The 14,671-nt window shown below is 37.3% G+C and overlaps 1 protein-coding gene across 2 annotated transcripts in view; it reads left to right on the top strand.

The window, feature by feature from the left end:
- Window positions 1-14,671, top strand: part of DNAJC3 (DnaJ heat shock protein family (Hsp40) member C3) — a 90,263-nt gene that overhangs the window by 30,058 nt on the left and 45,534 nt on the right. For both annotated transcript variants that reach the window (XM_082434649.1, XM_082434650.1), the window contains exons 3-4: window positions 1,844-1,968; window positions 4,119-4,193. In XM_082434649.1, the coding sequence (XP_082290775.1) occupies window positions 1,844-1,968; window positions 4,119-4,193 (200 nt within the window). The remainder of the gene's footprint in view (window positions 1-1,843; window positions 1,969-4,118; window positions 4,194-14,671) is intronic.

Genomic DNA, 14,671 nt, shown 5'->3' with positions numbered 1-14,671 from the left:
AGCTCGTTCCCTATATCTGTGAGTCTGCTTCTTTTTTTTGTTACATTCACTAGTTTGTTTTAGTTTTTAGATCCCACGTATAAGTGATATCATACAGTATTTGTTGTTTTCCGTCTGACTTATTTCACTTAGCATAATGCCCTCCAGGTTCATCCATGTTGCTGTAAATGGCAAAATTTCATTCATTTTTATGGCTAATATCCCATTGTATATATATATATATATATATATATATACACGACATCTTCTTTATCCATTCATCTGCTGATGGACACTTAGGTTGCTTCCATGTCTTGGCAGTCAGCTTTCATTTCTTTTGGATATGTGTACTCAGAAGTAGAATTGGTGGTTCATAGGGTGATTCTGTGTTCGGTGTGTAAGGAACCTCCGTATTGTGTTTCACAGCAGCCACACCAGTTTACATTCCCTCCAGCAGTGCACATGGGCTCCAGTTTCTCCATGCTCTTACTAATCCTCCCTCCCTCCCTTCCTTCCTTCTTTTCTTTCTATCTCCCATTCTCCCGTTCACCTTCTTCTTTCCCTTTCTTTCCCTTTTCTTTTTCTCTTTCTTTCTTTCTTTCTTTCCTTCTTTCCTTTCATTCTCCCTGTCTGTCTTTTTCTCCCCTTTCTTTCTTATCCTAATGGGTATGAAGTGGTATCTCAATGTGGTTTTGATTTGCATTTTCCTAATGATTAGTGATGTTGAGCATCTTTTCATGTGCTTATTGGCCATTTGTGTATCTTCTTTCATATATGGTTTTATAGCCTATTTTCTCTTCCTGCCTTATCTCCCCCCAGCAGTACTTCAGGTAGTTTTCAATGCCATTAACAACTCCTTAAAATCATAATTTTGAATGATTATATACTATCCTGCCATATAGGTTCCCATATTGTAATGTTTTGCAAATGATAAGACCTTCAGGGATAGAACTTTTAGGGAATTTTAGTTGTAAATCTTATGGTAATGAATATCTGTGTGCATAAATATTTATTTTTTTAAGGTACATGACTGGATTTGGTCAAGATCATTTTTAAGAAAAAAAATGTATGTATATATTGCTTTTTAGAAGGATTGTTTGGCAGCATGAGGTTTACTTCTAATTGAATTTACTCCTTCCCCCGTTTTGCAGGTGCTGAGCAGAGTAGAGTTAGTTCAAGCACCTAACTCATCTGTCTGCTTTCCTTCCTTCAGATATTGTTAACGACTCCAGCCTTACTCTCTGGTCTCACTCTCTTTTCCATTCTCCTTTGTCCCATGGTCTGTACCTTTATTTCTTCACTGCCATTTTAGTTGGAGTTTGGGAGAGAGCAGTTGCACATTCAATATATCAGTTTAAATGGAAGTCTGTAATTTTCTAAAATCCTGTAAGTGCAAAGTCCATATTCTCAATCAGCATTTCACTTAAGAAAATTTCAACAAAGACAAACAGAACTGCAAACAGAATTGGATACTTATAAAAGTTAAGAGTTGAATATAGTTAATATTCTAGACCAAAGGTAGGCAAACTTTTTCCCTAAGGGACCAGATAATAAATGTTTTAGGCTTTGCAGCCATGTAGTGTCTGTTGCATATTTTTCTATTTTTTTGACAACTCTTTAAAAGTGTAAAAAATATTCTTAACTTGAAGTCTGTGGGTTGTTGTTGACTCAGAGGCTACAGTTTGCTGAGCCCCTGTTCTGGATTTATTTGCAGTGATCTTGCTAGGCAAAATGACCCCGTATTGATGAAGAAATTCTTTTCTTAATGCCTTTCCTAGTAGAATTGCAAACTCTAATACTGTTCAGATGACTTGGTTTTTTGAATAAAGTACTGAGAGTTAATATTTATTATTTTGATTTTCAGATGGTGACCCTGATAACTATATTGCTTATTATCGGAGAGCTACTGTCTTCTTAGCTATGGGCAAATCAAAAGCAGCACTTCCTGATTTAACTAAAGTGATTGAATTGAAGATGGATTTTACTGCAGTAAGTTCATCTAAATTTTCTTCAAAGGAAAATATAAGGAAACTCGGAAGAGGTGATTTGTTTCTTAAGGTGAAGACTGGCATGCTAGGCATAGCTGGAGGTTGTAGAAAGCCACTCTGATGTAGCGGACTGGGCAACAAGAGCAACTCAGTCCCTGGAATCAAAGGCCTGTGTGAAGGAGGCACAGTGGAGTGGGTACATTAGGTGATTTTTAGAAGCTTGGTAGTGATGTTAGCTTTGTGGTTTAGAAAGATATCTGTGTGGAGGATGGAGTGTAGGGCAAGATGTGAGGCTGAGAAATGAGCTGATTAAGAGACTGTTGAACTAAGAGGCTGTCAGGTGACTGATGACAGTTTCAATTAAGGCTGTAGTGGGAAGAATAAAGAAGAGGGGGTAGCTTAATTAAGCAGTGGTTTGTGATGAGAATACAGTGCTGAATTAGACAAGAGTCCTGCCCTGAACCAACACTCAACGCTTCAGAAGTGGAGGAATTTATGGTCTAATAGGATATCTTGACAATTGGCAGGTCACTGTAATAGCTTAAAATAATAGGACCCAATTATATTGTTTCAAAATTAATTTGGTAATTTACTTATTGTTTATGTCCTGCCATAATCCAGAAAGTATTCGAGATGATTGATTAGATATGGGTGAATATTTGGTTTGAAATATTACTATTATTTTAAGATGGAATTCACAAGTGTCAAATTTTTCTTTATTACTTTACCCAGCTAAGCATAACCTTCCACAGAGGTTAAGTAGCTCATTTTCCTAGTATTATAGTACTTATTAGCTAGTTGAAGTGGCTTTAATCTTGCTTTTTATGTGTGTTGATGCATTTTATAGAGGATTAGGGAAATGTTTAAGTACTGTCAAAGTAATATATAAGTTTTAGTAGAATATTGGTGTGGTTTCTGTCTTATGGTAGACATTGATCATCAGAGAGTTGGTATTCTTGGAAGAGATGGGATTATGCGCATTAGAAGAGGAATATTAGAGATGATTGATGGATGTTAAAGGAAGAGGCATTGTTATTCTGGTTATAGTGGAGTAAATATGTGCATTAAGAGTTAATAAAAAAAAAAACAAAACTATTTCCAGAGCTTTGATTGGTAAGGTCCCAAATTATAACAACTTTTATTATAGTGGTAAAAAGTTATTATGATGGCTTAAAGTACTTTTTAAGTGAGATATAACTCACATATCATCAAATTCACCCTTTTTTTTTTTAAAAGAATGTGACCATTTTTTAATATTTATTTATTTGGTTGCATCAGGTCTTAGTTGCGGCTCACCGGCTCCTTAGTTGGGGCACGTGGGTTCCTTAGTTGCGGCAGGCGGGCTCCTTAGTTGCGGCATGTTAACTCTTAGTTGCGGCATGCATATGGGATCTAGTTCCCCGACCAGGGGTCGAATCCGGGCCCCCTGCATTGGGAGCGTGGAGTCTTGTCCACTGTGCCACCAGGGAAGTCCCCTCACCCTTTTTTAAAGTGTGCAATTCAGAAGTTCTTAGTATATTCATAAGGTTCTGCAAGCATCGTCATTATCTAGTTCCCGAGCATTTTTATCACCCCCCCCCCAAAGAAACCCTGACCCATTAGGAGTCACCTCCCATTTCTGTCCGAGCCCCTGGCACCTTCTGTCTCTATGGATTTGTCTGACTTGGATAATTCATGTAAACGAAATCATACAATATGTTGCCTTTTCAGTCTGACTTCTTTCACTTAGCATAATGTTTTCAAGTTTCATACATGTTGTAGTATGTGTCAGTAGTTCATTCCTTTTTATGGCTGAATGATATTCCATTGTATGGACATATCACATTTGCTTATTGATTGATTAGTTTGGTTTGTTTCTACTTTTTGGCTATTGCTATGAACATTCATGTCCAAGATTTTGTGAGGACACATGTTTTCTTTTTTTTTTTTTTTTTGATATAGTAAAAAGTATATTTAAAGGAAGCATACTTTAACAAAATTTATACACATTCATTGGTTCCAGGAATTATTCTCAGACTGTGAAGTCAAATGGGCATAGGAAAAATTAATATTTCATTAATATTTCATTAGCTTATTTAGTTTTATTCTTTGTGTTTAAAGAAAATTTAGAAATGCATAGTACTCAGTATACTCTTTTTTTTGTTTTTCTAGGCAAGATTACAGAGAGGTCACTTGTTACTCAAACAAGGAAAACTTGATGAAGCAGAAGATGATTTTAAAAAAGTGGTAAGTTAAGTTCAATTTGTATGTGGCTCTGTGAAGATATTTTGAGTGAACATACTGAACTTATTTTTTTATATTGACATTTAATAATCATTTTATACCTGAAAGGGAAAATCATTTGATTTGTGTGTGTAAGATTCATAGTTCCTGAATTAATATTTAGTGGCTGGCATCAAAGAATCACTTTAACAGATGGAAGGTAAAGTGTATGGAGTAGATAAGTAATCCTAACTCAGTTTATATAGCTCATGTTCTGCTTTGTCCTCCATGAGAATCTAAAGATGTCAGCTGAGCTATTCTAAAAGTTGCCTGAGTGACTTGGGAAACCCTTTATTTGATTTGAAAGGAATAATGAAACAGATCTTAAAAGGAAATTTTGCAATCACCCACATGGCTACTTTACAAAGTATAAAGTGTTTTGGATTTGTTGGGGGAAGTGTTACAGATTACATGTAATTGAAGGGGTTATATCCTGAAAAAGGATTTGAAGAGAGACAGCTGGATAATGTCTTTATGCCCTCATGGGACTTGTTTTAAGACCTGCTTTTTTGTTCCACATGGTTATGATTCTGGAGTGGTCTAGAAAGGGTGTGTCTATGTATATATATATATATGTATCTCGCATTGTTCATTATTTGCATTTTTATAGTTTATCAAAATGCTTAGTTACCAGGATGATAACCACTATGAAAATAAAACTAAAATTTTTAATGTTTTCATAACCTTTGTCATAAAATTCAGACATATGCAGGCAAATCCAGAATACATTAGAAGTTAATTGTGTTGAATCAGAAACTATCTCATGGTCTTAATAAAATTCGATGTCTCATTTTCTGTTTATCTAATCTACCCTGCTACGTGGGAACTTGTTAGAGAGGAGGCTGAAGGACAGGTGATGGGGAGGTAAAGTGCTGGAGTGACCTTTCCCTAGCCCTGGTCCTTTGTACGCAGCAAGTGTTGTGTAAAAATTTGTTAAATGGATGAGTGATACAACATAAGAATGTGTTTCCTTCTTTTTAACAAATGCTTAAATCTATTACTTAGAATTCTTTTCCAGTTACAAAGGCTAGAGTAGCCTTTTAGAAATACCACAATTTAGAATAAAGCTTTATCACAAATTAGTCCCTACTGGGTATTGGATATATCCTTTTGGAAAAGTGTGGATATGTCTTGAGTTAATGTCTTTTCTGTCATCAATATTAAAACCTCTTAGAAATAAGAAGGGGACTTTCATGAACCTTTACACTTTTGATTGTCCTCTGACAGTCGTGCTTCTGCTAGTGTGTTCTTAAAACCGCCCTTGCTATTATTATTATAGGATTCTTCCATGAGAATGTGCACCTGTATTGAATGATATTTTCTTTTTAATTGAAATCTTTATTGAGATAATTGTAGATGCCCATGTAATTGTAATTATAATACATAGAGGTCCTGTGTACCCTTTACTCAATACCCAGTTTCTCCCAATGATAACATCTTTTAAAACTACAGTATGATATTACAGCCAGGATATTGACATTGATATAATCTACGAGTCTATTCAGATTCCTCAGTCTTACTAATATTCATTTCTCTATGTGTATTTAATTCTATACACTTTTTCCTATATCCATCACCACAGTCAAGATACTGAACAGTCCTCTTGCCACAGGGATCCCTTCTGTTGCCCTTTTATAACCACACCCACTTCCCTCCCATACTGCTTCAGCCCCTCATTCATAACTCCTGGCAACCACTAATTTGTTACTTGTTTTTTAAATTTTGACATTTGAAAAATGTTACATACGTGGTCACAAATGTTATGTAACCTTTTGGAATTTTCTTATTCAGCATAATTCCCTGGAGATTCATGCAGACTGTTGCATATATCACTTAGCTATTTCTTTTAATTGCTGAGTATTGCATGGTATGTGTGTGATGCATTTTATTCACCTATTCATCAGTTGATAGACGTTTGGGTTATTTCCTCTTCTTTCCTGGCAAGAACTTAGTGAATGAAAAGCCATGGACTCTGTTTACTAGAGCCCTCCCAACTTCCTTTTCCCCTCTGTAAAAGTGCTCTCCTTCCCTTGCTGTCTGGGGACTTGCACATAGCTTGCCATGGTCGCAGACCCCAAACTGCAGGTCTTTGCTGATCCCAAATAAATACACCTTTGCTGGAGAAATACTTGGCAATCTATTTGTTTTAGGTCAACATTTTGGGATCAGAGAAGGCTCCCAGAGGCTCCAGAGCTGGCAAGCCAACAGGTGCATTATCCATAAATGAGCCCATTGTTGCTCACTGCTTTTCTCACTGACCCTGGGATTTGAAGGTACATCTTTCTCGTGGATCCCAGCTCATGCCCTCTTTGCATTTGAAGCTCTCCAGGCTTTATTTGGGATCTATTTTAAGGTTTAGTCTTACTGGTTAAGGCCTTGTTCTGTATGAGAGTACTCATTTGGCATTTTGGTCTGATTTTCAGATCAGACTGTTTTATTGAAGCTGGCTAGCCTTCCGCCCATTCCTTCAGAGACAGGGGCTGTTTCTCCTGAAATTGTACCAGTTTAGCGATTGGCCCACTGCTTTGGGATAGGGGCTGTTCTCTGGAAACTGGATGGAAAAAGCCTTTGGCCTGGCTCTTCCAACACCAAGCTACACCAAGCTATTTCCTTAGAATTGGCTGGTATTAGCTTGCAAGCTGTCTGAATTGAGCTGTTTGAGCTGTTAACTGTTTAAGCTGTTTGAAAATTGTTCCTTTACTCTAGGAAAAAAATCTCTGAGAAATGGGATCCCAATACACAAATATTTTGAGGGCCCCCCCCATGTTTAAAAACTATGGTCCTTCCTCATGTGCATTTCTAACTAAATGGACCAACCTGTCCAAAGACCATTTAGAATACCAGTGGCCATTATGGAGAATTTTAAAATCCAGAAATGAAAGGAATGCCTATTTCAGTTGGTATTTTGAGGCTTCCTAATGTCATCAGAAGCCTAAAATTGCTTCTCTGCAAAATAAGATTTTAAGATTAACTGAGGCAGACAAATGATTAAAGAAAAATAAAATGGCTCCTGAAGCCTTAGGCTCTTCTTCCTTGGCTTTGAGGGTCTGTTTATTAATTTTTTTACAGTATGCATCGTTTGAAGGCTATTCCTGTGGAATGTAGGCACAGGTCTCAAACGTGTGTATATGTTCTGCATGGTGTAGAACATTTGTTGCCATTTGCATTAGAAAGAGTGATAAAACGTGTATTTGCTTGTAAATTGATAAAAGCCTTTGGAGAGATATGCAAGAAACTGATAATATCGGTTACCTCTTGGAGGAGAACTGTAAAGTGACCTTGGGAAGTTCTTACCTTCTGAGGACCTCATTTTCCTCATTGTGAAGCATAGAAATTGAATAGATGACATAGTCCAATCTTTATTGTTTGGTACCATAAAATGATTTGAAAAGATAAATTTTATATTATGACTATATTTTATCTTTGCCAATTAAAGAATTCTTATATTTTATTTTTTGATGATTTGTGAATATAGATGATATATAATTTGTTTTCTTTCTATGTTCTTAAGTGAGCTTTTTGTGGTATTTAAGAGAGTTTACCAGTCTATAAAGTCCATAAAGATTTCATCTTACTAATAACAATATACAGTCAGGTAGCTACATTCAGTTAGAGATTTTACACTGTGGAACAGAAGTTTGAATATGCTTCATCTCTTTTTGGGCTACAATGAGAATTTCCTATTTGTTAAGTGTGCAGGTTACTCTGCTGCCAGAGGGTCTCCTGTAAACAGGGTCGCCTCAGGTCCGTACTGGTTGTCGTAGTCCTGAAAAGGATCTTAGGTGGTTTAGTTTGTCTGATAGCTGTCAGTGACTCCTGTAACCAGTGCCTACGGTCATTTGTTAGTTCAGTGAGTGTTTTAGTGCATATTTGCAAGTCAGAGTGGTAGGTGTTACAGGGTTGCTGACAAAGAAAACTAGTCTCTTAGGATAGCATATGATAAGTACTATGATTGAGCCTGTGGAAACATACCAATAAGGTTACCTAACTGCGCTGGGAGTTGGGGGTCTGGGGTCAAAAAGGGCTTTCCTAAAGGAGGAAGAGCATGCATTTATGATCTCACAGCTCATGGGGTCAGGAACTTGGACAGGGTTAGTTGGGTCCTCTGCTCTAGCATCTCTCACAGGCTACAGAGTGCCAGATAGGGCTGTAGTGTTATCTGAAGGCTTAGTCGGTGAAGGAATTGCTTCCAAACTCACTTGGTTGTTGGCAGGATGATTTTTTTTTTTTTTGAAGGGCATCAGCTTTATTGGTCATTTGTGCTTTGGAAATGTGTGTGAGTGGGAGTCCCCTGAGGAGGGGTTGGGTCTCTGCCTGGTCACTGCTGGTTCCTCTTGAGCTGTTAGACTGACTTTGGTTTCTTCCAAGCTATTGGCCAGAGGCTTCCCTCGATTCTTTCTTACCTGGGCCTCTCCATAAAGCATCTCACTGCTTGGCAGGCTTGCATCATCAAAGTGAGCAAGTGAGAAGGCAAGAGATTACCAGCAAGAGAGAGAATGCCAGCAAGATAGAAGTCACAGTGTTTTGTACATAATCAGGGAAGTGACATCCTGTCACCTTTGTCATGTTCTGTTTGTTAAAAGGAGTTACTCTATCCCATACTCTAGGGGAGGGGATGACACAAAAGGCATAAATTCTAGGAGGGGGGCCATCTCAGAAGTCAACCAACCTGCTGTTTTCACTTGAGGTACCAAAACAGGGGTGTATTTAGATTAGAGTAGGGTAGATTAGAGGGCAACTTACCTCTTTCAAGTCCCCATCCCATAGTTATTACAGGGTTTTTGTTTTTTATATAACCATTTTTAAAATTGAAGTATAGTTAATTTACAAAATTATGTTAGTTTCAGGTGTACAGCAAAGGGATTCAGTTATACATGTGTATATCTATTCTTTTCAGATTCTTTGCCATTATAAGTTATTACAAGATATTGAATATAGTTCCCTGTGCTATACAGTAGGTCCTTGTTGTTTATCTGTTTTATGTATAGTAGTGTGTATATGAATACCAAACTCCTAATTTATCCCCCCCCCACCGCTATCCCCTTTGGTAACCATAAGTTTGTTTTCTATGTCTGTGAGTCTATTTCTGTCTTGTAAATAAGTTCATTTGCATCATTTTTTTAGATTCCACATGTAAGTGGTATCATATGATATTTGACTTTCTCTGTCTGACTTCACTTGGTTTGATAACCTCTAGGTCCATCCACGTGGCTGCAGATGGCATTATTTCATTCTTTTTATGGCTGAATAATATTCCATTGTGTGTGTGTGTGTGTGTGTGTGTGTGTGTGTGTGTATGTATTTCTCCACACCACATTTTGTTTTTTTGTTTTTATAAAAATTTTTATTGCAGTATAGTTGCTTTACAGTGTTGTGTTTCTACTGTACAGCAAAGTGAATCAGCTATACATATACATATATCCTCTCTTCTTTGGATTTCCATCCCATTTAGGTCACCACAGAGCATTTAGTACAGTTCCCTGTGCTATACAGTAGGTTCTCATTAGTTATCTATTTTATTTTATTTATTTATTTTTAACATCTTTATTGAAGTATAATTGCTTTACAATGGTTTGTTAGTTTCTGCTGGATAACAAAGTGAATCAGCTATACATATACATACATCCCCATATCTCCTCCCTCTTGCGTCTCCCTCCCACCCTCCCTATCCCACCCCTCTAGGTGGACACAAAGCACCCAGCTATGCGGCTGCTTCCCATAGCTATCTATTTTACATTTGATAGTGTATATATGTCCATGCCACTCTCTCTCTTCATCCCAGCTTACCCTTCCCCCTCCCCGCGTCCTCAAGTCCATTCTCTATGTTCTGTGTCTTTATTCCTGTCCTGCCCCTAGGTTCTTCAGAATAATTTTTTTTTTTAAGATTCCATATATATGTGTTAGCATATGGTATTTGTTTTTTCTCTTTCTGACTTACTTCACTCTGTACGACAGTCTCTAGATCCATCCACCTCACTACAAATAACTCAATTTTGTTTCCTTTTATGGCTGAGTAATAGTCCACTGTATATATGTGCCATATCTTCTTTATCCATTCATCTGTAGATGGACACTTAGGTTGCTTCCATGTCCTGGCTATTGTAAGTAGAGCTGCAGTGAACATTGTGGTACATGATTCTTTTTGAATGATGGTTTTCTCAGGGTATATGCCCAGTAGTGGGATTGCTGGGCTGTATGGTAGGTAGTTCTATTTTTAGTTTTTTTTTTTTATATACATTTATTTATTTTTATTATTATTTTTTAACATCTTTATTGGAGTATAATTGCTTTACAATGGTGTGTTAGTTTCTGCTTTATAACAAAATGAATCAGTTATACATATACATATATCCCCATATCTCTTCCCTCTTGTGTCTCCCTCCCTATCCCACCCCTCTAGGTGGTCACAAAGCACCGAGCTGATCTCCCTGTGCTATGCAGCTGCCTTCCACTAGCTATCTATTTTACGTTTGATAGTGTATATATGTCCATGCCACTCTCTCACTTTGTCCCAGCTTACCCTTCCCCCTCCCCATATCCTCAAGTCCATTTTCTAGTAGGTCTGCGTCTTTATTCCCATCTTGCCCCTAGGTTCTTCATGATCTTTTTTTTTTCTCTTAGATTCCATATATATGTGTTAGCATACGGTATTTGTTTTTCTCTTTCTGACTTACTTCACTCTGTATGACAGTCTCTAGGTCCATCCACCTCACTACAAATAACTCAATTTCCTTTCTTCTTATGGCTCAGTAATATTCCATTGTGTATATGTGCCACATCTTCTTTATCCATTCATCTGTTGATGGACACTTAGGTTGCTTCCATCACCTGGCTGTTGTAAATAGAGCTACAGTGAACATTGTGGTACATGACTCTTTTTGAATTATGGTTTTCTCAGGGTATATGCCCCGTAGTGGGATTACTGGGTTGTATGGTGGTTCTATTTTTAGATTTTTAAGGAACCTCCATACTGTTCTCCATAGTGACTGTATCAATTTACATTCCCACCAACAGTGCCAGAGGATTCCCTTTTCTCCACACCCTCTCCAGCATTTATTGTTTGTAGATTTTTTGATGATGGCCATTCTGACTGGTGTGAGGTGATACCTCATTGTAGTTTTTTTTTTTTTAAATTTATTTATTTATGGCTGTGTTGGGTCTTCGTTTCTGTGTGAGGGCTTTCTCTAGTTGTGGCAAGCGGGGGCCACTCTTCATCGTGGTGCACGGGCCTCTCACTATCGCGACCTCTCTTGTTGCGGAGCACAGGCTCCAGACGCGCAGGCTCAGTAATTGTGGCTCACAGGCCCAGCTGTTATGCGGCATGTGGGATCTTCCCAGACCAGGGCTCGAACCCGTGTCCCCTGCATTGGCAGGCAGATTCTCAACCACTGCGCCACCAGGGAAGCCCTCATTGTAGTTTTGATTTGCATTTCTCTAATGATTAGTGATGTTGAGCATTCTTTCATGTGTTTGTTGGCAATCTGTGTATCTTCTTTGGAGAAATGTCTGTTTAAGTCTTCTGCCCATTTTTGGATTGGGTTGTTTGTTTTTTTGATATTGAGGTGCATGAGCTGCTTGTAAATTTTGGAGATTAATCCTTTGTCAGTTGCTTCATTTGCAAATATTTTCTCCCATTCTGAGGGTTGTCTTTTCGTCCCGTTTATGGTTCTTTGCTGTGCAAAAGCTTTTAAGTTTCATTAGGTCCCATTTGTTTATTTTTGTTTTTATTTCCTTTTCTCTAGGAGGTGGGTCAAAAAGGATCTTGCTGTGATTTATGTCATAGAGTGTTCTGCCTATGTTTTCCTCTAAGAGCTTTATAGTGTCTGGTCTTACATTTAGGTCTTTAATCCATTTTGAGTTTATTTTTGTGTATGGTGTTAGGGAGTGTTCTCATTTCATTCTTTTACATATAGCTGTCCAGTTTTCCCAGCACCACTTATTGAAGAGGCTGTATTTTCTCCATTGTATGTTCTTGCCTCCTTTATCAAAGATAAGGTGACCATAGGTGCATGGGTTCTGGGATTTCTATCCTGTTCCATTGATCTGTATTTCTGTTTTTGTGCCAGTACCATACTGTCTTGATTACTGTAGCTTTGTAGTATAGTATGCAGTCTGGGAGCCTGACTCCTCCAGCTCCATTTTTCTTTCTCAAGATTGCTTTGGCTATTCATGGTCTTTTGTGTTTCCATACAAATTGTGAGATTTTCTGTTCTAGTTCTGTGAAAAATGCCAGTGGTAGTTTGATAGGAATTACATTGAATCTGTAGATTGCTTTGGGTAGTAGAGTCATTTTCACAATGTTGATTCTTCCAATCCAAGATCATGGTATATCTCTCCATCTATTTGTATCATCTTTAATTTCTTTCATCAGTGTCTTATAATTTTCTGCATACAGGTCTTTTGTCTCCTTAGGTAGCTTTATTCCTAGATATTTTATTCTTTTTGTTGCAATGGTAAATGTGAGTGTTTCCTTAATTTCTCTTTCAGATTTTTCATCATTAGTGTATAGGAATGCAAGAGATTTCTGAGCATTAATTTTGTATCCTGCTACTTTCCCAGATTCATTGATTAGCTCTAGTAGTTTTCTAGTAGCATCTTTAGGATTCTCTATGTATAGTATAGTGTCATCTGCAAACAGTGACAGCTTTACTTCTTGTTTTCCAATTTGGATTCCTTTTATTTCTTTTTCTTCTCTGATTGCTGTTGCTAAAACTTCCAAAACTATGTTGAATAATAGTGGTGAGAGTGGGCAACCTTGTCGTGTTCCTGATCTTAGAGGAAACGGTTTTAGTTTTTCACCATTGAGAATGATGTTGGCTGTGGGTTTGTCATATATGGCCTTTATTATGTTGAGGTAAGTTCCCTCTATGCCTACTTTCTGGAGGGTTTTTATCATAAATGGGTGTTGAATTTTGTTGAAAGCTTTCTCTGCATCTATTGAGATGATCATATGGTTTTTCTCCTTCAATTTGTTAATATGGTGTATCACATTGATTGATTTGCATATATTGAAGAATCCTTGCATTCCTGCGAATAAACCCCATTTGATCATGGTGTATGATCCTCTTAATGTGCTGTTGGATTCTGTTTGCCAGTATTTTGTTGAGGATTTTTGCATCTATGTTCATCAGTGATATTGGCCTGTAGTTTTCTTTCTTTGTGACATCTTTGTCTGGTTTTGGTATCAGGGTGATGGTGGCCCCGTAGAATGAGTTTGGGAGTGTTCCTCCCCCTGCTATATTTTGGAAGAGTTTGAGAAGGATAGGTGTTAGCTCTTCTCTAAATATTTGATAGAATTCGCCTGTGAAGCCATCTGGTCCTGGACTTTTGTTTGTTGGAAGATTTTTAATCACACTTTCAATTTCAGTGCTTGTGATTGGTTTGTTCATATTTTCTATTTCTTCCTGGTTCAGTCTCGGAAGGTTGTACACTTCTAAGAATTCGTCCATTTCTTCGAGGTTGTTCATTTTATTGGCATATAGTTGCTTGTATTAAACTCTCATGATCCTTTGTATTTCTGCAGTGTCAGTTGTTACTTCTCCTTTTTCATTTCTAATTCTATTGATTTGAGTCTTTTCCCTAATTTTGTTGATGAGTCTGGCTAATGGTTTATCAATTTTGTTTATCTTCTCAAGGAACCAGCTTTTAGTAGTATTGATCTTTGCTGTCGTTTCCTTTGTTTCTTTTTCACTTATTTCTGACCTGATGTTTATGACTTCTTTCCTTCTTCTACCTTTGGGGGCTTTTTGTTCTTCTTTCTCTAACTGCTTTAGGTGTAAGGTTAGGTTTTTTTATTTAAGATGTTTCTTGTTTCTTGAGACAGGATTGTATTGCTATAAACTTCCCTCTTAGAACTGCATTTGCTGCATCCCATAAGTTTTGGGTCGTGTTTTCATTGTCATTTGTTTCTAGGTATTTTTTGATTTCCTCTTTGATTTCTTCAGTGATCTCTTGGTTATTTAGTAGTGTATTGTTTAGCCTCCATGTGTTTGTATTTTTTACAAATTTTTTCCTGTAATTGATATCTAGTCTCATAGCGTTGTGGTCGGAAAAGATACTTGATACGATTCAGTTTTCTTAAATTTACCAAGGCTTGATTTGTGACCCAAGATATGATGTATCCTGGAGAATGTTCCATGAGCACTTGAGAAGAAAGTGTAATCTGCAGTTTTTGGATGGAATGTCCTATAAATATCAATTAAGTCCATCTTGTTTAATTTATCATATAAGGCTTGTGTGTCCTTATATATTTTCATTTTGGCTGATGTCCATTGATGAAAGTGGGGTGTTAAAGTTCCCTACTGTGATTGTGTTACTGTCGATTTCCCCTTTTATGGCTGTTAGCATGTGCTGTATATATTGATGTGCTCCTATGTTGGGCGCATAAATATTTACAATTGTTATATCTTCTTCTTGAATTGATCCCTTGATCATTATGTAGT

The sequence above is a fragment of the Balaenoptera physalus genome, assembly GCF_965194825.1.
Source record: "Balaenoptera physalus genome assembly, chromosome: 18".
Classification (NCBI taxonomy): domain Eukaryota; kingdom Metazoa; phylum Chordata; class Mammalia; order Artiodactyla; family Balaenopteridae; genus Balaenoptera; species Balaenoptera physalus.
The sequence above is the reverse complement of the archived record's forward strand: the minus strand, read 5'-3'. Positions and strand labels throughout refer to the sequence as shown.